General features: G+C 50.9%; 1 protein-coding gene across 1 annotated transcript in view; it reads right to left on the bottom strand.

The window, feature by feature from the left end:
- The window catches only part of ascc3 (activating signal cointegrator 1 complex subunit 3), a 236,487-nt gene that overhangs the window by 156,707 nt on the left and 54,453 nt on the right, over positions 1-25,327 (bottom strand). Inside the window, exons 9-10 of the mRNA XM_064344119.1 lie at positions 13,155-13,358; positions 12,145-12,285 (exon numbers count right to left, since the gene is read on the bottom strand). Coding sequence (XP_064200189.1) covers positions 12,145-12,285; positions 13,155-13,358 — 345 coding nt within the window. The remainder of the gene's footprint in view (positions 1-12,144; positions 12,286-13,154; positions 13,359-25,327) is intronic.

The raw sequence follows: 25,327 nt of genomic DNA, 5'->3' as shown, positions 1-25,327 counted from the left end.
ATCCGTATCAGCAGGAGATCACACTCCTCCTCCTCCTCTCCCTGGCTGCTCTCCGAGAATGTGCTCTGCACTGCCTTATCACCGGGCCTGCCCTCAACACACACACTCACGGATACACACACACACTCAGATACACAGACACTCACACACGCACGAATACACGTACACATGCATGCAGACATACACACGCACACACAGACACACAAACACACACACACACATACATACGCATACACACTCACCGACACACACACACACACACACACACACACACACACACACACACACACACACACACACACACAGATACACGCACAAGCACACCCATGCAGACACAGAGACAAACGCACACAGGTACACAAATTCGCACACACAGACATACACACACACACACACACACACACACACACACACACACACACATACACACAGCTACACAAATTCACATGCACGCACAGACACACACACACACACACACAAATTCACAAGCACGCACAGACACGCGCGCAGACACACATGCACACGGATCCAGCTCCGCTGTCAGCAGCCTCATTAATCAAGTGTAATCTTCTCAAAGTCGTGAAGCGCGGGGACCGTGCGCCAGAGCAGAGCAGAGCTGGACTCCAGCACAGAGCGCACTCAGCCTCCCATCTGCCCCGGGAATAAGGAACTAAACTGGGAAGTTCTCAGCACGTCCTGGACACACTGAGAGCCCGCCACCCCACAGACGCTGGCCAGAAAAGCCTCCACAGTCATTCTGAGCATATTTTACAATTCAGACAGACAACAGGCGAGCCTTTCACTCCATTCTGGCCCAAAAAACACTCACCTTCCGCCCAAAACCATCTCCCAGTTTTCAGTGAGATACTGCAGAGTTGTTGCTGGAACAATTAACAGCCAAGAAACAAAGTAGACCAAAGCACCTACTGTACAGTTTTGACAATTCGCAATGAAATCACCTTCCAAATGCAAACCTAGAACACCCACAAACCAGACAGCCCTCACCTCCCCCAAATCAATTCACACCTCTTAATTCAGACCAAAAACACCAACTGGTTTGGTCCAAAACCGTGGAGATTAAACCTGCTTGAATTCACACCACCGCGCTTAAATGGAGAGATCTGCGGCCATCTGTGTTAGACACGAGGGGAGGCAGTAGGGGAAAAACACACGCCACTCCTGTGGCACACACAGAAGAGCAGACAGAGAGGCTGAGCCCTGAGGAACAGCAATGAGAGCATGATCATCTCCATCCCCATCCTAAACACAACCTGATCATTAGGGCCAACTCCATGAAAGGGTTACCAGTACACACATGCTACCAACACACAAGCTCCTAACACACACACTAGCGACAGACACTTTACCAGCACACACACGCTACCAACACACAAGCTACTAACACACACGCTACCAACACACAAGCTCCTAACACACACACTAGCGACAGACACTTTACCAACACACACACGCTACCAACACACAAGCTACTAACACACACGCTACCAACACACAAGCTCCTAACACACACACTAGCGACAGACACTTTACCAACACACACACGCAACCAACACACAAGCTACTAACACACACGCTACCAACACACAAGCTACTAACACACACACTAGCGACACACACTTTACCAACACACACACACGCTACTAACACACACGCTACTGACACACAAGCTCCTAACACACACACTAGCGACAGACACTTTACCAACACACAGACGCTACCAACACACACGCTACCAACACACACGCTACCAACACACAAGCTACTAACACACAAGCTACTAACACACACACTAGCGACAGACACTTACCAACACACACACGCTACCAACACACAAGCTACTAACACACGCTACCAACACACAAGCTACTAACACACACACTAGCGACACACACTTTACCAACACACACACGCTACCGACACACAAGCTCCTAACACACACACACGCTACCAACACACAAGCTCCTAACACACACACACGCTACCAACACACAAGCTCCTAACACACACACACGCTACCAACACACAAGCTCCTAACACACACACTAGCGACACACACTTTACCAACACACATACGCTACCAACACACAAGCTACTAACACACACACTAGCGACACACACTTTACCAACACACACACGCTACCGACACACAAGCTCCTAACACACACACACGCTACCAACACACAAGCTCCTAACACACACACACGCTACCAACACACAAGCTCCTAACACACACACTAGCGACACACACTTTACCAACACACATACGCTACCAACACACAAGCTACTAACACACACACTAGCGACACACACTTTACCAACACACACACGCTACCAACACACATGCTACTGACACACACACTAGCGACACACACTTTACCAACACACACACACGCTACCAACACACAAGCTACTAACACACACACTAGCGAAACACACTTTACCAACAAACACGCTACCAACACACATGCTACTGACACACACTGCCCACAGGCGCCACACACTGCCCACAGGCGCCACACACTGCCCACAGGCGCCACACACTGCCCACAGGCGCACTACCGGCCCTCTGGGGGCCCCCGTGGAGCGCCGCTCGGTCACGCAGCGTGCGTGTGCCTGCTGGAAAAGAGCGTCCGCCTGAAAGAGGAAGACCAGTAATTGCATTACGCCCATGAGCGTGGCAGCGAGCGGGAAAAGTGAATTATGAAATCCTTTTAAGGGTGGGGGGGCGGGAGCGCTGACGGTTTGAGAATCGCTCGGGCGTCCAGCGCGGCGTTCCCGCCACTGGGCCGGCGAGGGGGGAGGAGCCACGGGAAAGCACAGCCTCACCTGGCAGCTCCTGGGCTCGCCTCAACCTTCCCAGGCATCATTAATTCAGAGGCTGAGCATTAAATATGGATTGGCCACCGTGCCTACTGAGGTGAGAGCCGATGGAGACCGACATTCCGCTCGACGAGGCGTCTTAAGAAAAACGGCTTTTATAAATAAAAAAAACAGGACCTACATTTTCAGCACGGAATATTTTTAACCACGTCTAAGCAAAAAAAAAAAAGAAGAAAATTCATTAACGGTTTAAAAAATAAAAACAGCCGCAAGGAACAAAAGGCGACACAAAGGCCATTAAAATCAGCAGCCGAACACACAGTGTGTGCCAAACTGGACTGCGTCCAACCTCTATTTATTTCTGCATAAGGAGGGAGAAGGGCGAGCGGCTGTGCTTGGTATCTGTCCCTGGGAGACTCTAATCTTTCAGCACTGGGCAGTGTATATGACCTTTTTAGTTACGCCCTTTTGGGTCAGGTTAGTTAGGGCTTTTCATACAGTCAGACAGTAAGAAATATGTTGCTACTTTCCAAATAAATTTCCACTTATTTCAAGCATCTACAGACAGGCATTAAATAAAAACGGTCTTACATTTTCAAAAAAAAAAACAAAAAAAAAAACTGATGGTTTTGGGCTGAACTTATTTTAAATAAGCAAAAGCTAATGAATTAATCACTGTGGCATGTATAGAATATTCTAAGAAAAAGTCATTTTCAGACCAAAGCCCTAAATCACAAAAGCGCAACCCAAAATCCCAAAAAACATTCCATTAATGAGCCTAATCTGTAAGTACTGTATTTACCAGTCCAGCTCGTTTAGAACGGTCTGAAAGGGAAAATGCGTTGAGTCGATTCAGCGTTTCTGCAGCGCCTCGTCTTATTATTGCTGCCGCCACATTATCCCCTTAAGCTGAAAGATGTTCAAACCACTGTCAGCTTTATTTACTTTATTATCAGCGACACGTTCTGGCCAATCACGAGTTGCGGCGCAGACAGAAAAAAAACCGGTGTACCTCTAGCCGGCTTCAGCTTGCGTCTGAGGCTTTAAACGTTGCCGCAGGCGCTGCCTGCACAAGAGAGGAGCGGCGTAGCGCGGAAACAGAAGCGCGGGCGATGGCACGGACTGAAGCGCAATGCGCGCGCGAGCGAACGCCCAGGGCTGGCGAATCCCCGCCTCCGATACCCAGCTCAATACTTAATCTGCAGGAGGCTCCCATACCTCTCCTCCCGGGTCGCGAACGGCACCTCGGCTGTCCAGGCCGGAGGAAGAACAACAGGGCAGATTTGTAGGGGGTCCGCGGGCCGGATGAGAGAACAAAGGAGGACGGCAGAAAGGAAGCCGAGGCTGCCTGCTCAAGACCGCCACTCAGACCGCGTATCCTCTCGCGTCCGGTTGTAAAACACTGTCTCAGAAACTGAAAAAGAAATAAAAACTGTTTCTGATAGATACAGTATTTTGTTTTGTTGCCAACTGAACCTACCAGACCAGATGAAGAAGAGAGCATATTTGGAAAGGTGGCACTAACCTACAGTTTCTATGTTCAGATCTGCAGAAGGCGTAGTCTCAGTAATGGGGCTTTAAAATGCACTGAGTGACAGGCCTTAAACATGTGCTTTTCATATGAAGCTGCAGCAGTTCTGCCATTCCAACAGTGGGGCACTGTAGCTCTTCCAATGAAACTGGAAAAACCACATTGGACAACAGCTGTTCAACACACATCTAATAGGGCCCGTCTACATATTGGCGCCGCCGCCGCCGCCGCCGCCGCCCCCCCCCCCCGCGCAAAAAATATGAATGAAAATCCCTGTTGGTAGCGTCTCTTCCACAAACCCACTCTGTCCCTCTTGTAACCTTTCACTCTCAGCGGCCCCTCTCCCCAGAAACAGGCTCGACTCTCTCCACGTCCGCGGCGCGCTGCGCTGCGCAGTAAACAGCGCTTTGTAAAGCAGCGCATTCCACATGCTGCTCTGGCACCGCGTAACAGCGGTTGCCACGGCAACTGCAAATAAGGGAGGAGAGGACAGGAGAGCCCAGGCAAGCTGCCCTCACAAACCGATGGAGATAAGAGACAGAGCCGAAGAGCCCCAGACGAGGGGGGGGGGGGCAGATACAATCAAACACAGTGTGGGGGGGCGGGAGGGGAGGGGGCAGAGGAAAAAAGCGGGGCCTGACCCCATCCTTCCGGAACCAGTGAGGTGGCGTGATCTGCTCCGCGCCGGATTCCTGGCGATCGATAGATAAGGGCGCATCTTGAGGGCTTTGATAAGGTGACGCCGGTGGACCCCGCTTGATGGAGAGATGCCCTTCTGGGTAATTAAACAAGGCGAACAACACGCCGCGCGTTCCCCCCGGCAACAGAGCGCCACGCTCGCGTGCCGACGACGACGCCTCTCTTCAGCACTCTCTCATCCGCGCGCGGGTGCGCCGTCGCCATGGTTATGGCGTCCACCCTGCTGCCCGATGGCAGCGAGTTCAACTTCTCACTGAGTCACGCCCAGCTGCCCTGGTGCATTATGGGTAATAAACCACTTCTCCTGTCTGCCGATCTGGTTAGAGACAAAGTGTGAGCACAGTTCCAAACCGCACACTGCTGAAAGTCAGATAACTCATCAGCAGTTAAGCCAGAGTTAGGACAGATTCCCCCTTCACTGAAGCACTTTCAGATCATGAAAAGGAGGTACATAAAAAGCAATCCGTTGCTGTTATTATCATCATTAGGCCACTGCGACATGCATCTTCGTCCAAGAGAAGCTCCGCGCGCTTATCGCATATCACTCCGTGCGATATGCTAATGCACCGTTAGCGTTTACGAGACGGCGAGGTGGAGCTAGGAGTGCACGGTGAAATACAGGCCTGAAAAGCAGCCGTATATTTCATTTAATTTTTATACGGCCGCAAAGCTCTCTCCCACCGGCCTGCAATGGCAGAATACAAAAACAGAGGGGGAGAGAGAGAGAGAGAGGTGAGGTGGTAGAGGAAAAAGATAAGAACCTACATTATCAGTCCGGAGAATAATTACCACATCAAACGCAGGAATTTCTCTGTGCTGTGGGGTGAGAGACAGAGGTAACCATTCTGTGACCCCTATGCCTATGCCTGCGTATGTGTGTGTGTGTGTGCGTAAGTTACCTTCTCCAAAGACCTCAAAATGCTCTAACCTGGCAAAAGCGGGCAGGCAGTCTGATTAAAAGTGCAGTAATGGCGGGAGTGTTCTGAGAAAGCTTTGCCACAAAGGCCTCCGCTCAGTACCCCACGCTCACAGAGCTCTTAATTAGCCGGCCTCGCTGAGCCAGGAGAGCTGAGCGGCGCGGCGCTACGCTAACGCGGCTAGCCCGCTCCGCCCTCCACCTCCTCGCTCGTTCCTTCGGCGGCCGCGCACGGCAGTTCTGAGAACCCGCTTTCGCCTCTTAAAAATGTCAGTCGTGAATTGGCTACGGCTAAGCGTAGCGAGGCGCAGCGTAGCATCGAGGGCTTTCACTGTGTACCGGCTGAGCTAGCGAAGGCTGAAACCGCTCTACCGCAGGCGCGGTTAGCAAACCACTCCAGACGCCGGCCGGTTGGCGCCACTCCGCTGAGCCGTGCGGACAGGCCTTATCCGTTTTAACGTCCGGCGTGTCTCTCGACTCCCACTTCTCCCGCGCGGAAGCGGGATGGACCACCGGACCACAGCTCGCGCCGAGACCACGGCTAGGTGTTACTTAAGCCGCAAAACAGCCACAGAGGAAGAGAGGAGGACGCGTCTGTTGATTTCCTCCGTTTGATCTACGCCTCCCTGCCCCCGGACAGACTTTTAACAGGAGGGCCGTCCCTCGCCCTCCTCCCTTCTTTCCTCTGAGCCTGATGAGGGATTCTCTCATGTTTTGTTTTGGAGGGGAATGAAATCAAACACACAGAGATTAGGACGGATAGAGGGTGAAACTGTGAGGTGGCCTCCAGTGTCACTGGCCGATCTGCGGCCGTTGTACTTACCCCCTCGTCCTCTTGGCCCGATTCACTCCTTTAGCATGAGAAACACAGCGCTCTATCACGCAAGGCGACTGCGTAACAAGCCAGCGGAGAAATGCTAATGTTATCGCAAATGAATTCAATAATAACTGCTGCTAGTCGTTTACAACCATAAAAGATGAATCAATCTCGCCCTCAGGCGTTTTCTCATTCTCTCACTCAGGTATAGATCCATTTTACCAAGTGTTTTCATTCTGGGATAGATTGCTTTTCCTTGGTCAACCTGTCATTATCGCACTCTGGTATACATTGCTTTTCTGTGATGAATCTCTCATGGTCTTACTCTTACGGATTGCTTTTCCTAGGTGAATCTCTCATGCTCTCACTGGTATAAATTCCTTTTCGTTACTGAATCGCTCATTCTCTCACTGGTATAGATTTCTTTTCCTTGGTGACTCTCTCATGCTCACTCTGATATAGATTGCGTTTCCAAGGTAAATCTCTCATGCTCTCACTCTGATATAGATTGCTTTTCCCAGGAGAGACTCTCATGCTCTCACTCTGATATATATTGCTTTTCCTAGGTTAATCTCTCACACTCTCACTCTGATATAGATTGCTTTTTCTAGGTTAATCTATCACACTCTGATATAGATTGCTTTTCCTATGTGAATCTCTGGTGCTCTCACTCTCATAATAGGTTTCAACACTCACATAAAGGGTGGCGTGTAACGCAGGAGCAGGCTGGGGGCCGTGTTGCAGAACGATGTGTAGCATGACGTTTACAGCAGGTTTGTGTAGCAGCTGCGTTCAGCAGGTATGTTAAACAGCATGCTGGAAAGTGTGATAGCTGTAACCGTTGTGTGTGCAATGGAGTGCATGCTGCTCGCGTGTAGCAGTGTCGTGGTAGTGTACAGCCTGGTGTGTGTAAGCAGGAGTGTGGTGTGCGTGTGCGTGTGGTGTGTGTGTGCGTAGAGTGTGAGTGGTGTGCAGTGGTGTGTGCTTGCGTGGTGTTCTGCTGTGTGTGTGTGGTGTGTCGGTGTGTGTGTCTGTGTGTGTTGTGTGTGTGTGTGTTGTGTGTGTGTGTGCGTGTGTGTGTGCGTGTGGTTGCTGTGTGTGCTGTGTGTGCTGTGTGGTGTGTGTGTGTCGTGCGTGTGGCGTGTGCGTGGTGTGCGTGTGTGTGTGTGTGTGTGTGGTGTGTGCGTGTGTGTGTGGTGTGGTGTGGTGCGTGTGTGTGCTGTGTGGTGTTGTGTGTGGTGTGGTGTGTGTGTGTGTATGGTGTGTGTGTGTGTGTGTGTGTATGTGTGGTGTGTGTGTGTGCGTGTGTGGTGCGGTTGTGTGCGTTGTGTGTGTGTGTGGGTGTGTGTGTGTGTGCGTGTGTCTGTGTGTGTGTGTGCGTGTGTGTGTGTGTGCGCTGTGTGTGTGGTGTGTGTTGTGCGTGTGCGTGTGTGTGTGTGTGTGTTGTGTGTGTGTGAGGAGCAGTATCTATGCCCTGGCACGCACACCCGTCTCGCAAACGCTCTTTTATCACACGGGCGCACTCCTCCTCCTCATATTGCTTTTTTTTGTTTTTCCCTGCGCAATTTATAAAAGCTGATAATATCCGAGACGCGGCCGGTGATTTATAGCGTCCGGCGCGGGCTCCTCGGCGCGGGCCTGCGCACGCATCCCATTTCCGCCCGCCGCCTTAGCATTCACGCCGGCGCGCGGCGGCTGCCTCGCCGACCGTCTCCTTCCCGTCCCAGGGAGAGGGGCGCGGTGAAAAAAGAGGCGCGGTAAAGCCGACAACTCCTTTAAGGAAAAACAAAAAGAAGAGAAAGACCGCGGGACACAGACGCGCCCGCGCCGCGTCCATGTTTCATTCGCCGTTTGAGCCTTCCATATTTTACACCAGAAGGAGTGAGGTCATGAGGCGGGAACGAATGGAACAGACGGCAGACCGCACGCCCGCACGCACGCACGCACGCGCTAGCGGGGACGCACACCTTTCCCGCTCACAGAGACGCTGGCGAAAGCGGGGAGGAAACTCTCCAGCCGGCGCTGCTCCTGCAGCAGGAAGCCGAGGGCTGCGAGAGCACAGCGGCCCGCCCTAATGACCAATTAAGCAGCCTCCAGACACAACAAAAGACCGCCAGCGTGGGACCCTGCTTCAAAGAGACCGTAACCGTAGCGATGACCTCTCTCCCGCCCCGTTCAGCCAATCCCCTGGAGCCTGACTGGTCAGTGTTTCGCCAGGTGGATTTGTATTTTTATTTTAGTTTTTTTAAGATAATGACTGGTCAGAACATCTCGCTGGTGGGGGTGCGGGTCTCCGACTGGACAGAGGTTCAGCCTCCTCATTTGCAGCGACGCTCCCTAATGTTGTGAAGAGTGACACATTAAAGTTACCTCAGTGTCCAGAACATGCATCAAAAGCCTCCACAGAAGACTCCAAAAAAAAATTACAGAAGCCCCGATAATGAAATGTTTGGTAACTGCATTCCCTGCGTCCTCTGCAAACGAGCTTCAGGTTGGTAAACAAAGGTCTTAGTGCTGTCACTCAATGGGCAAACTCTTTTATTACACCCCTTCATCAATATTCATGAGACTGAAAATTTGAAAACTTCCAACTTCAACAAATGGCAGAGGCCAGAGATAAGAGTTTGATGTTTTCAATCACGTCAAGCTTAAAGTACGCTCAGTAAACAACAGCTTGCCTGTCCTCTGCAGTCAGACTCTGTTCAGAGAGAAAAGGGTTGCATCAAACTCTCCCTGCCTCAGAAACAACACGAAAACATTCAGACTCCCACTTAAAGCCTTCCAGCCGACATCTAAACCACATTTTGTCCTGAGGACGGGGAGGTGAAGGTAGGGGGTAGGGGGGAGAGCCGGGTTCTGGGAGCCACGCAGGTTTCCATTACCGCAGGGCCGGAGGGAATCAGAGGGCTCATCATGGGTCCAATCGAGCGCTAAGTGATCTCTTCAGCGCGCCGGGCGCGTGCTGTCCCGTCTCATCTGGCCCGCGCCGCCCCGGCGACACCCCGCCCTGCCTCGTCATTACCCGACGGAGCACGAGCACGGCTCAGCCCCGACGCCGAGCGCATGGGGGGGGGGGGGGGGGGGCGTCCCCGACCGTCTCAGGCCCCGCACCCGCCAATCCTTTTCACCCGCTAACCGGGCCGCCGTCGCCCCAAACAGCGCGGTTTGTTTTCCCCCTTGTCCCTCTGTTTTCTCTTACAGTCTTTTCACCCTTTCAAAGGCCGAGCGGGCCGAGGGACGCCGGAGCCCTGGCAGGCGTGTTTGGGTCTCCTGGCTACCGAAGCGCGGGCATGGGTAACGCATGAGTGAGAGGCCCCCTGGGGACAGGACGCCGCTGCTGGGGCTGGCGGTACCGCAGCAGTAGGGAGCACTCTCGCCTCTGGATCAAACCAAATCCAGCGGCCCAGCCCAGCGAACAGGGGCACGGTGCTATAAAAAGAGCTCATCCTTCAGACGAATTGGCCGTGGACGTTACACATCCCCCTGGCACGTTCCCAGGGCCCAGAGTCACCCGCAGCAGGAGCGCTCACCTCCGCGTCCCGGCCAAAATCCAGAGAAGCTCCCAGCGAACGACCGTGTAATCACCCCCCCCCCACCCCAACCCCCCTTCTGCTGATTGGCTACTGGCTGCACAATCCCATATGTCCCCCACCCACCGATTCCCCAGGTCACCGCCGCAAAAGGGCATCGGATCTAATGGCCACGTTTCGCTGGCACGGGCACAATCAAATCCCCCCTGCGCTGTATGGGGCTTACCCATAATCCCCTGCCTCAACCATCCGAGGAGCTTCCCAGAATCCCGCGCCCTGTCGCGGAGAACGAGCATCGGCCTTTAATTCTGACCGCAGCCCTCATCAGCCCCATACCAGGGACGAACGCAGATGACCGCTTTCAGACCGCACTTCACAGCCGGGCTCCAGGCCGCTGTGTTCGTCCCACTCCACTGCCTCGGTGCAATCCGTGGAATCAAACGCAGATCTGCCGCTCCCAGGGAAAGGGATGATGGGATAGCACTGGCGGGGGCTTTCAGAAAGGGTAAGAAGGACTTTATGCCTTACGTGGGAAGGACTTCATGAACTCTCAGTGTGTGCTGAATGTGGAATAACCTGCACCACCACCCTTTTGTAATGTCACAGAGCAGCATGAGCGTGCGACTGGGCAGCCATGTTTTTAATCTCCCCTTAGAAAGCAGGCCCGCGCACGGACGTGCTCTCTAGTGTTCTGGAGTGTGACTGGAGTCTCATTTCTGCATTCCCCCTGAATCCAAACATACACACAAACACAAATACACATGCACACGCACATAAGCTCATTCACACACACACACGCGCGCGCGCACAGATTCCCTCCTTTCTATCTCTCTGTCCCTATGAGTGTTTTTGTGAAAAGGCGGAGGAGAACCCAATCAGGGCCCATCAGAGCCCACTGACTGCTCTCTAATAGCCATACACACCCACCCACACAAAATCACCTACCCATCAGTGAACACCGAAACACACAAAGTTAACTGAACAATGATACACACACACTCACACACACACACACACACACCCACCCACACACAATCACTTACCCATCAGCACGAAACACACAAACGGACATACCAGGAACACACAAAAGTCTTCGAAGCTGAGCAATGAACTACCAACAACACTAAACACAAACATACCATTGCACCATCCATCCTTTACTGCAGAACACCGAAACACACACAAAACAACTTACATCTGAACACAATAAACATGACACCACCCCCACACACCCCACACACACACACACACACACACACCCCACACCACACACCACACCACACACAAAAACACTACCCATCATGAACACACGACACACACACAAAACATAACTCAACACATACACACACACTCACACACACACACACACACAGCAACCCGATTGTACTGGACCCAAGCCCAACTACCACATTAAGAGCAGAGCCAAACTAACCAGAGCAGGGAATTCACTGTCCCTGCAGCATGCAACTACATGCATCAGTGCATGCATGCACATGTGCACTTGTGTACATATGTGCTTGTGGGTGTGTGTATGTGCAGAGCTGTTTGAGAGTAAGACCGTGTCTACTCAAGTGTACATGTGTGTCCTGGGTGAACTAAGCTCCTGCTACAAGTGGCACCTTACAAATAAAGTCTGATGCCCCTGATAGGGACACTGTGCTGTAGAAGGTGCTGTCCTTCAGATGAGTCCTGACTCAAAGCGGCACATTTTCAGTGGTGTTCCTTTAATTAAAATAATTTAAAGGGCAGTTTATGAGACTGCGTGTGTGTGCGTGTGCGTGTGTGTGTGTGTGTGTGTTACAGGCGGTACCTGTGTGCGGAGGATCTCTCCCTTGGTCAGCTGCATGTCTCCGGTCAGCTCTTTGACAGAGATGCCCAGTGGCTCCAGCCTCTTGCTGAAGTAATTGGTCATCTCTGCAGCCAAGGCCTTCATGGGGGCGACATAGATTACCTGCACAGAGAGAGAGAGAAAGAGGGGGAGAGAGAGAGTCATTACAGTTATCCTGGTTATACAGCATTCACTGATTATTCATCTGCTAATGTTTAAATTAATGTATAGCTGCGTGCAATGACAATATTCGCTAATGTTCTTTCCAGAAAATAAAGCTCCCCAAATTTAGAATTTGGTAGAAAAATAGTAAGAGACAAGGAGAGAGAGAGGAGACAGAAAGGAGAGGAAGGAAGAGGCGGGAAGAAACAGGACGAAAGAGAGAGAGAGAACACGAGAGGGGGGGAGACGAGCAGAAAGAAAGGCAGCGAAAGAAGGAGAGAGAGAAAGAGAGGACACAGGCATGATAAATGAGTAAACACCATGGTGTCATTTGTTCCCTGGCAACCAGTACAAATCACAATTTATTGTGAAATATGAAGCAGGCCACTTAGAATGAAGAAGTTTAATGGTGATGTATGAAAAGTGGTTATCATCGCTGGCTGCAGTGGGGTAAGGAGCTGGGTGAAGGTGGGGGGGAGGGGGAGTTTAAAGGACAATGGATTTGTTTACACCTTCACCGACGCACAGAAGTCTGGAGGCGCATTAAATCAGTGCGTGTCTGAGTTTCTCCTCTTTCTCACACCCAACTTATTTGTCTCAAGTGAGCGGGGAGATCCGCCGCTGCCGCTGAAGGGGGGGGGGGGGGCTGGGGGGGGTGGCGGGCTCGGACGTGGCTCATCTACCAGAGGAGGCGCTCTCGCGCAGAGTGACAACAGGAAGCATGTGAAATGGAGCCCCTCCCCACCTGAATGAAAGTATGGGGCTGCAGGTCTCCCAGGGATGGCGTGGGGGTCAGCCCCTCCTGCATCCCGATTGGCCGCGGCCCTTACCTTGAACTGGTCCTTGCGGATGACGCCGCCCGGCTCCAGGTGCTGGCGGATCTCGTGCAGGACGGCCAGCATGGCGATGTTGGTCTTGCCGGCGCCCGTGGGGGCGCAGATCAGCATGTTCTCGTTGGTGTTGTAGGCCGTCTCAAACACGATGGACTGGATCCTGTTCAGACGCTTCATCCCCTGGAACACCAGCTGACCTACCTGGAGAGGGAGAGAGAGAGGGAGGGAGAGGGGAGGAGAGGGAGGGAGGAGGGAGGGAGGAAGGGAGAGGGAGAGAGAGAAAGAGAGCGAGAGAGAAAGACATTCGAATCATTGCAGTTTTTATTTTATTGCTCGGGTTTGTGGTCCAAGTAGAAGTGTTTACGGTGGCAGGCATCATGCTTTTCTGCAATAAATCAAATCACGTTCAGTATTATGAGCACTTTAAGTATTATTTTTATTCTTGTTTTAGTCAAGATTTGACAAATGACTTTTTCAGTATTGCATTGGCCTCAGTCGTTTATGCTTTGGCAGCATGTACCTATTACACAACACACCAATAAAGTATCTGAACTGAACTGAACTGACAGAGAGAGAAAGAGTGAGACAGACACTGGAAGAGAAAGAGAGTGAGAGAAAGATGACAAAATGTATTCCTTTTATGTATTCATTAAATAATACTAACTATTATTATTATTATACTATTACTACATATATAGTAATTGTTCCGATTCAATTTATGTTCATGTTATATTTCTGTATTTCTCTATGTACGCTTTGGCAATATTTACTAATGTATTTCATGCCAATAAAGCATTTTGAATATGAATTTGAATTTGACAGAGAGAGATAGAGAGACAGAGAGAGAAACAGCGAGAAATAGACAGAGAGAAAGGTGGGAAGACAGAAGGTGGTAAAGATAAAGACAGAGGGAGAAATACAATAAGACTAATACAGAGAGGACTGAGAGGTGGGGAAAGAAAGGGAGGCAGACACAGCAGGGGGGAGGAAGGACAGGAGGGAGGGAGACAGAAGCCCCTTTAACTGAACGCTCTCTACTTCTAATCCTGAAAGGCCTCGGTTCTGCTCACAAGCTGGAGAGCTGACGGGCTGACGGACAGACGGACAGACGGGCAGGAAAGCGTAATGCCAGGCGGCTCTAAGAGCCCTGGGCTGCCTGGCGCAGGGCACACGGCCCGGGCACAAAGCCGCTAGCGCCGCGCTAGCCGTTTGGTGATTGGCAGACGCTGGGGAAGCCAGCGGGGAAACGGCGTCGGCTGTTCGACGTAGGCGGCTCTAGTGGCCGTTCGCAGCGGCCTCAAAGAGCGAGAACACGCTTAAAACTCAGAAACACACACACGCACGCGCGCACACACACACACACACACACACACACACACACACACACACACACACACACACACACACACACACACAGGCACAGACTTTGCTGAACCCACATTCAAACTTCTCCACTCTGCTGCCACCGGACGTTATTTTTAGCGGTTTAGATTTTCCATTCCAGAGCATTAGCAGTGCTCTGCCCTGGAGCCGCAGGCAGAAGAGAGCGTTCCCCGACTGCAGGCACAGCTGTGTTCTCTCCCTTGACCGGGGGCATGGTAGACTCAGAACAGAGCCTTCCTGACCTGTAGGGCAGGGCACAGAGGGATTCCAGTCCTCAACCCCCAAACTCCAAACCCCAACCCGCAACCCCCAAACTCCAACCCCCAGCCCCCAGCCCGCAGTCCCTAAACTCCAACCCCCAAACCCCAGCCCGCAACCCCCAAACTCCAACCCCCAGCCCCCAAACTCCAACCCCCAAACTCCAACCCCCAGCCCCCAAACTCCAACCCCCAAACTCCAACCCCCAGCCCCCAACCCCCAGTCCCCAACTCCCAAACTCCAACCCCACCCCAGGGCTCAGGCCCAAACCCAAACAGCCAGCGCTACGCAGCGGCTTCCCTCACTGCAGCCCAGCCCCCGACTCCTAGCAAGAAAAGCCATTTCAGTTCACGGGGTCTTTGTAATTGATTCGGGCGACCCGTGGTCCGGACAGACCCAGACCTGCAGCGCTCCCAAAACCCGTGATGATGAAAGGAGAAACGGGGGCGAGAGAGAGAGAGAGAGGGAGAGAGAGAGAGAGAGAGAGAGGGGGGGAGAGAAAGAGAGAGAGACAGAGAGAGAGATAGATTAAGAGAGAGAGAGTGAGTGAGAGATGGTTCACGTTGTGAAAGTGTGCAACTCTGCCGTGCGGTCTGGAGATGATCAAGCGCGGCGGTGCTGGGGATCCTCTTCTTCTTCTTCTTCTGCTTAAAGGGCTTCCGGCGGGGATCAGTGGCGCGGCGCTGCACCTGGCGGCTGTCTGCCGCTCGTGGGGACGGCGCGGAGGTGGCGGTGATTTGGCCGCCCCGAGAGGAGAATCAAGCAGGTGTTTGTGCCCGCCGCGGCGCGCTGCGCATTCCAATTTACGGCCTCCCGCTTCCCTAACGAGCGGGACGTGGCGGGAGAGCGGCGGCCGCCATTTCCTCGCGGCTCGCCCCAGACCCATGCGGCTGAAGACGCTCGATGCCTTTAACGGAAGCGGAATTAAACGACAGCGCTGGGGAACCCTGTGTTTACTCGGGGCCGGCGAAAGGAAGGGAAAGAAAAGGATTTTAAAAGAGGGAGGATGATCACGTCCATCTGCTTTTCGGTTCGTTGCTGACACGGGGAGAAAAGCATCGCGGCTGGTTTTTTTCCGAAGGCGCGACCTGTTCCGCTCCGCCTCGGGACGCTGGTACGGCCCACTCGCAAAGCTGCTCTGGGTCATGAGTCACATGACACGCGACCCCCCCTCCCCTCAAATCGAGCGATACCGCGATACCGCAGCCAGCGTCGCCAAGGTTACCAACGTACAGCTCTCGCTGTCTTTTTAAGGGCGGAAAAGTTCCGGTGCGCTCTCTGCGTCCGTTTCCCCAGAGCTCTTACCGACCTTTCTTCTTTCATTTTTAATATTGGAACCTGCCTGTTTTCGCTCTCTAATTTATTCTCAGTAAAGCGATTCAGGCAAAGGAAAACCACTCAGAGATAATTGGTAAGATCGGACTGACTAATACCGTCCCCTCAAAGCAGCAAACCCTGCATCAGCCCCGGTCCCTTCACTGGTCCCCCCCCCTGCTTCCTGCAACAGCTCAGCCCTCTGAACAGCCAAGAAATAAGATCTTAAAGGGTTTTTATACTTCAATTTAGAAGCCAAATCTTCTAGTTTTAAGATATATATATTTTTACTTGGGGCCTGTGCTTAGGTGCATTTTCCATGAGTCTCTCTCTCTTTCCCCGGCGAGTCAGGCGGAACATGCACTGAAGCGCAGGTCTGGACTCGGCTCTTAGGGAGTTAATCGTGCATAATTTGATATCATGTTCCTCGTTTTAAGACATCTTATCAAGAAATTGTTTTCATACCCTGCTTAGCAGATAGTTTCGGTTATTTTAAGCTTGTTTTTCTGTTTCCGTTTCTTACAGTGTTCTGGCGAGGAGAACAGGAGCTCGTCCTGCCTCACAGCCTGAAGCAGCTCCATCCTGCAGTGCGTCCCCGGCCACGCCCCGCCATCCCCGGGGCCACTCCCGCCTCTCCACCCTGCCACGCCCCCCGCCCCCCCACCTCCTCCAGAGAGACGACCCCAGTGAAGAACAGGGCTAGCTAGCAGAAAACAGCACCAGCGAGAGAGTGCCTAAACACGCATTCAAAAGCACAGCTGCTCCAAACTTCCATTCTTTGCACCAAACATTTCTTTCAAGGAGGAATTTTAAAGCGCGTGATTTCAGCGCAGGAGCTGTGCTGTGCTGCTTTCAGACGGCTGTCTGTTCGTCAGAACTGAAAGGGAGACGTGGGGAGCCGGTGTGAGGTCATTAATGCCTCACAGAACAGCCTTCCTGGAGCCCACTTAAGCCACAGAAAGTCAAGGGCACAGACAAACCCAGCGCCGCAGTCAATGACCCAGCCAAGCCGACTGACAGGCCATTGTTAGGACAGCCGCTGAAGCTAACCTGTGTGTGTGTGCGTGTCCATGTGCATGTGTGTGTGTGTGCGTGTATGAGCATGTGCGTACGTGTGTGTGTGCGTTTGCATGTGCGTACGTGTGTGTGTGCGTTTGCATGTGCATACGCTAGCGTGTGTGTGTGTGCGTGTTTGCATAAGTGTACAGTATGTGCGTGCCTGTGTTTGTGTGTGTGTGTGTGTGTGTGAGAAAGAGAGAGTGACAGTGTGTGTGTGTATGCGCTTGTTTGAATGCGTGTATGCATGCGAGTGAGTATGTGTGACAGTGATATGTGCGATTGTGTCTGTGTGAAAATGTTTGAGTGACAAGGGTATATCAGAATATGGTAAAATGCACCAGTGTTGTATCAGGATGGAAATACATTTCAAACAGAACTTTTCTGATACAAATGTGAAACATCTGAATATCAATTCCTGCATAGCAATTTCTGGAACACATTCAGTAATAACTACATCACTTGAGCTGTCAGTGCTGACTGATGTTGTTACACGGAACGTTCCAATTAAATTATGAATTACAGGTGCACAGTAATAATTTTACACAATGCAGGGTGGTTGTGAAGTACAATGCATTTAATAAAGGAAGCAGCGAGACTCCCCAGCCGGAGAACAGAGCGTGCAATCGGGCCGCCCGAGCGCGTGCAGTGCATCTGAGCACAACCCGCGCTTAGTCTGGACACAAAGAGCTCTGTTTACAAGCTGTGAAATCAACGCGCAAATAACCGGCGCCTTTAGCATTTCATACAGTTAGCTTAACCGTGCGCTGTCGCGGTGTTTGTCAGCAGACCGTTTGTTGTACGTCAAATAGCTGTAATTTGCGTGTGTCTGCTGACGGTCTAAGCTCGCCAATCGCAGGCGGGCGGAAAGGGCGGACGTTTTTGCGTTTGTAATTCGGTTGTCGGACGTGTCAAAACTCACTCAAGGTCAGCAGGAGGGGCGAGTCAACTTTGGCTGCAGTCGAAAGTGTCTCCGTTTTCCCCGTTAGTGGGAAAACCTTATCAGCCAATCAGAGGCAGCTCTTTATCGTTTCAGCAGAGGGAGGTTGAGAGGCACTTTGGCTGCCCCCCCACCCACTAGCCTATTCCATCGGCCTACATTAAATGCGTTTAGCCCTTGAATATGTCTGAAGCTGTGTTGATGAATCTATTGTCTCCGCCTGTAGAAAGAATATCATTTTAGGGGGGTCAATAAAAGACTATTAATCTATCCAATATAATGTACCTATCTAAAACATGTTGAGAGAATATGACCGTGCGTAAACGATGTGGAAGGGGTACACAGAATTACTGTGAAGGCAGCACCGCTGTGAAGCCCATGCGGGCGTGAAGGCCCTCGAGTCTAAGTGGGCGGGCTTCGGGCTGACCGTGAACATGGCAGCCGACAGGTTGTTTTCTGGGAAAGGAGCGCAGCGGTCGCCGGGGAACGAGTCACGCTCTCTCGGTCCCGTGGGAAAGCCACACGGCAACCACGCGCTGACCTCTCCCTGACCCCCCCCCCCGTTTCCACGGCGAGCCACGGCACCGTCTACGAGAGCGGGAGATGTGACGCAAACCACGTGATTACAGCCTGGGCCACCTCACGCACTGTGACCGGGAGTGTGCATGAGTGTATACATACGGCACACAAAAGTAATATAAACACACACATGCATGTATGTATGTGTTCATATGTGCTACTGTATGAACGAGAAGTGCACAGAGTATGTGTGTTTGTGTACATTTGCAAGACAGAGAATACATGCATGCGCATGTGAGAATGTGTTTTTTGTGTGTGTGTGTGTGTGCGCATGTGAGAGTATGTGTTTTTTGTGTGTGTGTGTGTGTGCATGTGAGAGTATGTGTTTTTTGTGCGTGTATGTGTGTGTGGTGTGTGTGTGCATGTGAGAGTATGTTTTTTTTGTGTGTGTGTATGTGTGTGTGCATGTGAGAGTATGTGTTTTTTGTGTGTGGGGTGTGTGTGCATGTGAGAGTATGTGTTTTTTGTGTGTGTATGTGTGTGTGGTGTGTGTGCGCATGTGAGAGTATGTGTTTTTTGTGTGTGTATGTGTGTGTGCATATGAGAGTATGTGTTTTTTGTGTGTGTATGTGTGTGTGGTGTGTGTGTGCATGTGAGTGTGCGTTTTTTGTGTGTGTGTATGTGTGTGTGGTGTGTGTGCGCATGTGAGAGTATGTGTTTTTTGTGTGTGTGTGTGTGTGAATGTGAGAGTATGTGTTTTTTGTGTGTGTATGTGTGTGTGGTGTGTGTGTGTGCATGTGAGAGTATGTTTTTTGTGTGTGTATGTGTGTGTGCATGTGAGAGTGTGTTTTTTGTGTGTGCATGTGTGTGTGGTGTGTGTGTGTGCACATGTGAGAGTATGTGTTTTTTGTGTGTGTGTGTGTGTGTGCGCATGTGAGAGTATGTTTTTTTTTATTGTGTGTGGGTATGCGTGTGTGCATTTTTTTCCTCTCTGAGCACGCATACAGACTGCTTCAGTGTGAATTTCTCTTGGATGACGTTTGTAAAAGGATTAGAGGCCTGACAACCAGAAAGATAAACGCTTAATTTAGAACCCCGCTGGTGTCATCTCTCACATTTCTGAGGCAGCATTTACAGAAATATTACAATCGTGTAATTTCTTCATCTTTCCCTTCTTTTCAGTAAACGAGTGCGTCGCTGCTTCCCTCCGCTTCCCCAGCCCCTCCGCGAATAGTCGGCTCTGTGTGTCGACCCAATTATTTCCCTCAAGGCAAAGCTTTTAGGATTGCTTCCCCTTAAATCCTGAGAGCACAAACTTATAAATATTCATTTCCGAATTAGAAGCGGAGTAGTTTCTCTCTCCCTCTCCTCGCCGCGCGTCGCCCTGTCGTCGTGACGACGAGGCTGCCGCGGCTGGCTCTCGCCGGTTCCCCTCTCTCGCCGGTGATTTATGGACTTTGTCGTTTTATAACGAGCCACCGTGTCCCCGTGCTCATTAAGCATGCAAATGAATGCAAATGTATGCATGCCCCAATATTCACCTTGAGGTAATGCATACATGTTATAAATATGAAGTTGCCGTCATTTAACGATCTCGCAGTTTTGTTTAGCTTCTTGCTTTTTTTTGTTCCCCTAATTGTCATGCAAATGTATGCAAACATATCCTCAGACGGCTAATCAAATTGTCCCCAACATCTGAGATTCCCACAGAAAGCAAACTTCGAAAAGTGGTTTTGCTGAGTTACTGCCACCGGTCGGTATTGTGTGTGTAACAACGCCAGTTGTCGGTAATGGTCTCACCGCGACACAAGAACATTGGACATTCATTTGGGCCATGCCTGAACACTACATGCATGCCACTGTGCTCTTCCACAATGCATCGGCTCAGCTCCCTTTCGTTACTGCTCTTCATCATTCGGACTGTTAAATGAACAAAATCAGCTAACTCTTCAATCGATGATTTTTAACCATTTTTCAAGGATTTTAATGATAACAATTAGCTTCAAGTTCCATATGAAATTCAGGTACTTGTAAATGAAAATGAGTGCCACCTATGGTAGCTAATGGCTCTCAGAAATACTGCTGCTTATTCAGGAATGGTGCAAGGCAATGTTGAAATAAAATACAGATAAAAGTCTCATTCCTAATGTTGCTCCCCAGAAAGGAGAAAAAATAACAAAATTATGTACATATTCTTAGATGAAGTAAACCCAGAGTGAAAATATGAATCTGAAACCCTGCCAGCTTCGTTTGTCAACTGACAGCCTGAAGAAAAAAACCTAAACAGAGTAGGGAGAACTGTACATCACGATATTCCCCCTTTAGAAATAATTTCATTTTTCAATGTGCTAATATTAATGCATATTTTTATGCATTATCCCTTCATCCAGCTACTAATTTAACTAATACTATTCAGGCTAAAGTATCTTGCTCAAGGGTACAATGGCTGTGCCACACCAGTGAGTTGATCCTGCAACCTCCAGGTTCCAAAGCAATCGTCTTAACTGCCACAATAAACTAATACCTTTTTCTCCAACAGTAGATCCTCCTCTATCCCTGTCTCACACTCAAAATGCACTGGAGTAATTTGACCAAAAGGCCCTGAGGGTCACATCCTAAATAAAAAAGCAAGGAATGCACGACTGTAGGCTTTAAATTGAGCAAAAAAACACAGGAGCTTCACCCAAATAGCCACCACCAAGAGGCCAGGCGGTGGCTATGTGGGCGAAGAAACTGGCAGATAAGCCACGCCCATGTGATGAGGTAAACAGACAAGCCACGCCCATGTGATGAGGTAAACAGACAAGCCACGCCCATGTGATGAGGTAAAGAGATAAGCCACGCCCGTGTGATGAGGTAAAGACGACACGTGACGGCGGGTGTTTGACGAGTGAACTGAACCGCCCGCCTCAGAAAGAGAAAACGATGGCTCAGACGCATCATCTCGCATCTCACTCGCCATTCATTACCGCCGTAACAAGCATCTTGGGTACAGCACTGCTACGCGCTACCCGAGATCTGATAATCAAACGTGCCATCGCCAGGTCCCAGTTCATTCAGCGCGCAGTCACACTACAGAAACGGGACGGGGGCGAACAGAAGGGGCGGCCCGCCTTCGCCGGACGCCGAGCGCTGAATTCCGAGGCTGCCCGTTAATTACTCCCACAATCCTTCTGCAGAGACCCCGCCCTCGCAGCGGACAGCCTGGAGCAGCGGCCCGTCCCAACCCGCCGTCCGCGGGAGTCCGGCTGCCCCCCCCCCCTTCCCCGGCCGTAACCGTAAACGAAAGGCTAATTAACGCAGCGGGCGGCGAGTCCGCGGCCATATGCGGCGGCTGGGGGGGACGCTGGGGGGGCGCGCGCGGATCCGCGAGCGTCCGCGAGACGTGCTAATTGGACCCGCGTGGATTTGTTTAGCGATTTTTACTCCGGGAGTGTTTAAAAACGGCATTTGCGTCCCGCGCAGCCCGTGAAATCCGAGCGGGCAGAACTCCGTGCCAAGCCAGGCTGCTGCGCAGAAACGATAGGGGCACGTGTGTCCTGACTGCGGACGGGGTGGAGATGGAAAAAGCCACCATGCTAATTAAATTCTCTGCGTTGGTAATAGAAAACCAAGAGATATAATTGCTGTCATTTGTGTGGTATCGTTTTAATTACTTTTCGGTTCCATTTCATTCCATTTCAATTGACGGCTTGATCAATTTAATTGCGAGCTTAAGTTCACAGCTTATCTGTCAGTGCCATGCCGGCACAACACAAAATGACCCGGCCACACCACACGCACACGCACACGCACACGCACACGCACACGCACACGCACACGCACACGCACACGCACACGCACACGCACACGCACACGCACACGCACACGCACACGCACACGCACACGCACACGCACACGCACACCAGCATTCTGAAACTAGCCATTACAAATCCATTACATTACATTTATTTGGCAGACGCTTTTATCCAAAGCAACGTACAAAAAGTGCATAGACAACTACTAAACACAGGTTCAATAAGATACAATACTTATTTTGTACAGCTATTTCTAGCCAAGAACACAGTTTAGTTCACACAGTGAACACTATTCTGACCTAATCCAATAATATGCAAAACAATTTTTTTCAGTGTTTCACACCTAAAGGAAAATTTTAGCTGAACCAGAACCACGTGACTACACTGGACAACAATATGTGTGTGGACAAGTGAGAAAGGCGAGAGGTATTTATAGGGAAAGTCAGGTGAGAGAGGTGTGTTCAGGAAGACAGGTGAGAGAGAGGTGTGTTTCAGCACTGTGAGAGATGTGCGATTCAGCACTGTGAGAGAGATGTGTTTTAGCTCAGCACTGTGAAATGTGTTTTAGCACTGTGAGAGAGGTGTGCTTCAGCACTAAGATAGATGTGTGTTTGAGCTCAGTGCTGTGAAATAAATGTTTTATCATTGTGAGAGATAAGCATTTCAGCACTGTGACAGACTGTTTCAGCACGGTGAGAGAGGTGCGATTCAGCACTGTGAGAGATGCATGTTTCAGCACTGTGAGAGAGGTGCGATTCAGCACTGTGAGAGAGGTGCGATTCAGCACTGTGAGAGATGCATGTTTCAGCACGGTGAGAGAGGTGCGATTCAGCACTGTGAGAGATGCATGTTTCAGCACGGTGAGAGAGGTGCGATTCAGCACTGTGAGAGAGGTGCGATTCAGCACTGTGAGAGATGCATGTTTCAGCACTGTGAGAGATGTGCGATTCAGCACTGTGAGAGATGTGCGATTCAGCACTGTGAGAGATGCATGTTTCAGCACGGTGAGAGAGGTGCGATTCAGCACTGTGAGAGATGTGCGATTCAGCACTGTGAGAGAGGTGCGATTCAGCACTGTGAGAGAGGTGCGATTCAGCACTGTGAGAGATGCATGTTTCAGCACTGTGAGAGATGTGCGATTCAGCACTGTGAGAGATGCATGTTTCAGCACTGTGAGAGATGTGCGATTCAGCACTGTGAGAGATGTGCGATTCAGCACTGTGAGAGATGCATGTTTCAGCACGGTGAGAGAGGTGCGATTCAGCACTGTGAGAGATGCATGTTTCAGCACTGTGAGAGATGTGCGATTCAGCACTGTGAGAGATGCATGTTTCAGCACGGTGAGAGAGGTGCGATTCAGCACTGTGAGAGATGCATGTTTCAGCACTGTGAGAGATGCATGTTTCAGCACTGTGAGAGATGTGCGATTCAGCACTGTGAGAGATGTGCGATTCAGCACTGTGAGAGATGCATGTTTCAGCACGGTGAGAGAGGTGCGATTCAGCACTGTGAGAGAGGTGCGATTCAGCACTGTGAGATATGTGCGATTCAGCACTGTGAGAGATGCATGTTTCAGCACTGTGAGAGATGTGCGATTCAGCACTGTGAGAGATGTGCGATTCAGCACTGTGAGAGATGTGCGATTCAGCACTGTGAGAGATGCATGTTTCAGCACTGTGAGAGAGGTGCGATTCAGCACTGTGAGAGATGCATGTTTCAGCACTGTGAGAGATGTGCGATTCAGCACTGTGAGAGATGCATGTTTCAGCACGGTGAGAGAGGTGCGATTCAGCACTGTGAGAGATGCATGTTTCAGCACTGTGAGAGATGCATGTTTCAGCACTGTGAGAGATGCGCGATTCAGCACTGTGAGAGATGTGCGATTCAGCACTGTGAGAGATGCGCGATTCAGCACTGTGAGAGATGCGCGATTCAGCACTGTGAGAGATGCGCGATTCAGCACTGTGAGAGATGTGCGATTCAGCACTGTGAGAGATGCATGTTTCAGCACTGTGAGAGAGTTGTGTTTCAGCACTGTGAGAGATGCATGTTTCAGCACTGTGAGAGATGCATGTTTCAGCACTGTGAGAGAGAGTGTTTCAGCACTGTGAGAGATGCATGTTTCAGCACTGTGAGAGAGAGTGTTTCAGCACTGTGAGAGATGTGCGATTCAGCACTGTGAGAGATGCATGTTTCAGCACTGTGAGAGATGCATGTTTCAGCACTGTGAGAGAGAGTGTTTCAGCACTGTGAGAGATGCATGTTTCAGCACTGTGAGAGATGTGCGATTCAGCACTGTGAGAGATGTGCGATTCAGCACTGTGAGAGATGCGTGTTTCAGCACTGTGAGAGATGTGCGTTTCAGCACTGTGAGAGATGTGTGTTTCAGCACTGTGAGAGATGCATGTTTCAGCACGGTGAGAGATGCATGTTTCAGCACTGTGAGAGAGGTGTGTTTCAGCACTGTGAGAGAGGTGTGATTCAGCACTGTGAGAGATGTGCGATTCAGCACTGTGAGAGATGTGCGATTCAGCACTGTGAGAGATGCATGTTTCAGCACTGTGAGAGATGTGCGATTCAGCACTGTGAGAGATGCGTGTTTCAGCACTGTGAGAGATGTGCGATTCAGCACTGTGAGAGAGAGTGTTTTGGGGGAACGGGTGAAAGTCAGGGTGTCAGCCCGCTCTGGGCCCAGGGGAGGGGAGGCCATTTGTAAGAGCCAGGCATGCAAATCACAATCTCTAACTCAGCCAGCTCCCTGGCCTAGATTCATCCATTAAGTCCATTAAGTGCAGCTTCTCCACTCAAAAATAAACACTCCATCACTCCCCCAGGCTACTCTCACTGCGGTACACAAACGCTCATCACATCTCATTTTGCTGCTTTGTTCACGGCACGCGCGC

The sequence above is a fragment of the Anguilla rostrata genome, chromosome 1, assembly GCF_018555375.3.
Source record: "Anguilla rostrata isolate EN2019 chromosome 1, ASM1855537v3, whole genome shotgun sequence".
In the NCBI taxonomy this organism is placed as follows: domain Eukaryota; kingdom Metazoa; phylum Chordata; class Actinopteri; order Anguilliformes; family Anguillidae; genus Anguilla; species Anguilla rostrata.
Note: the sequence above shows the minus strand (reverse complement) of the source record. Positions and strands in the feature narration are given on the sequence as shown.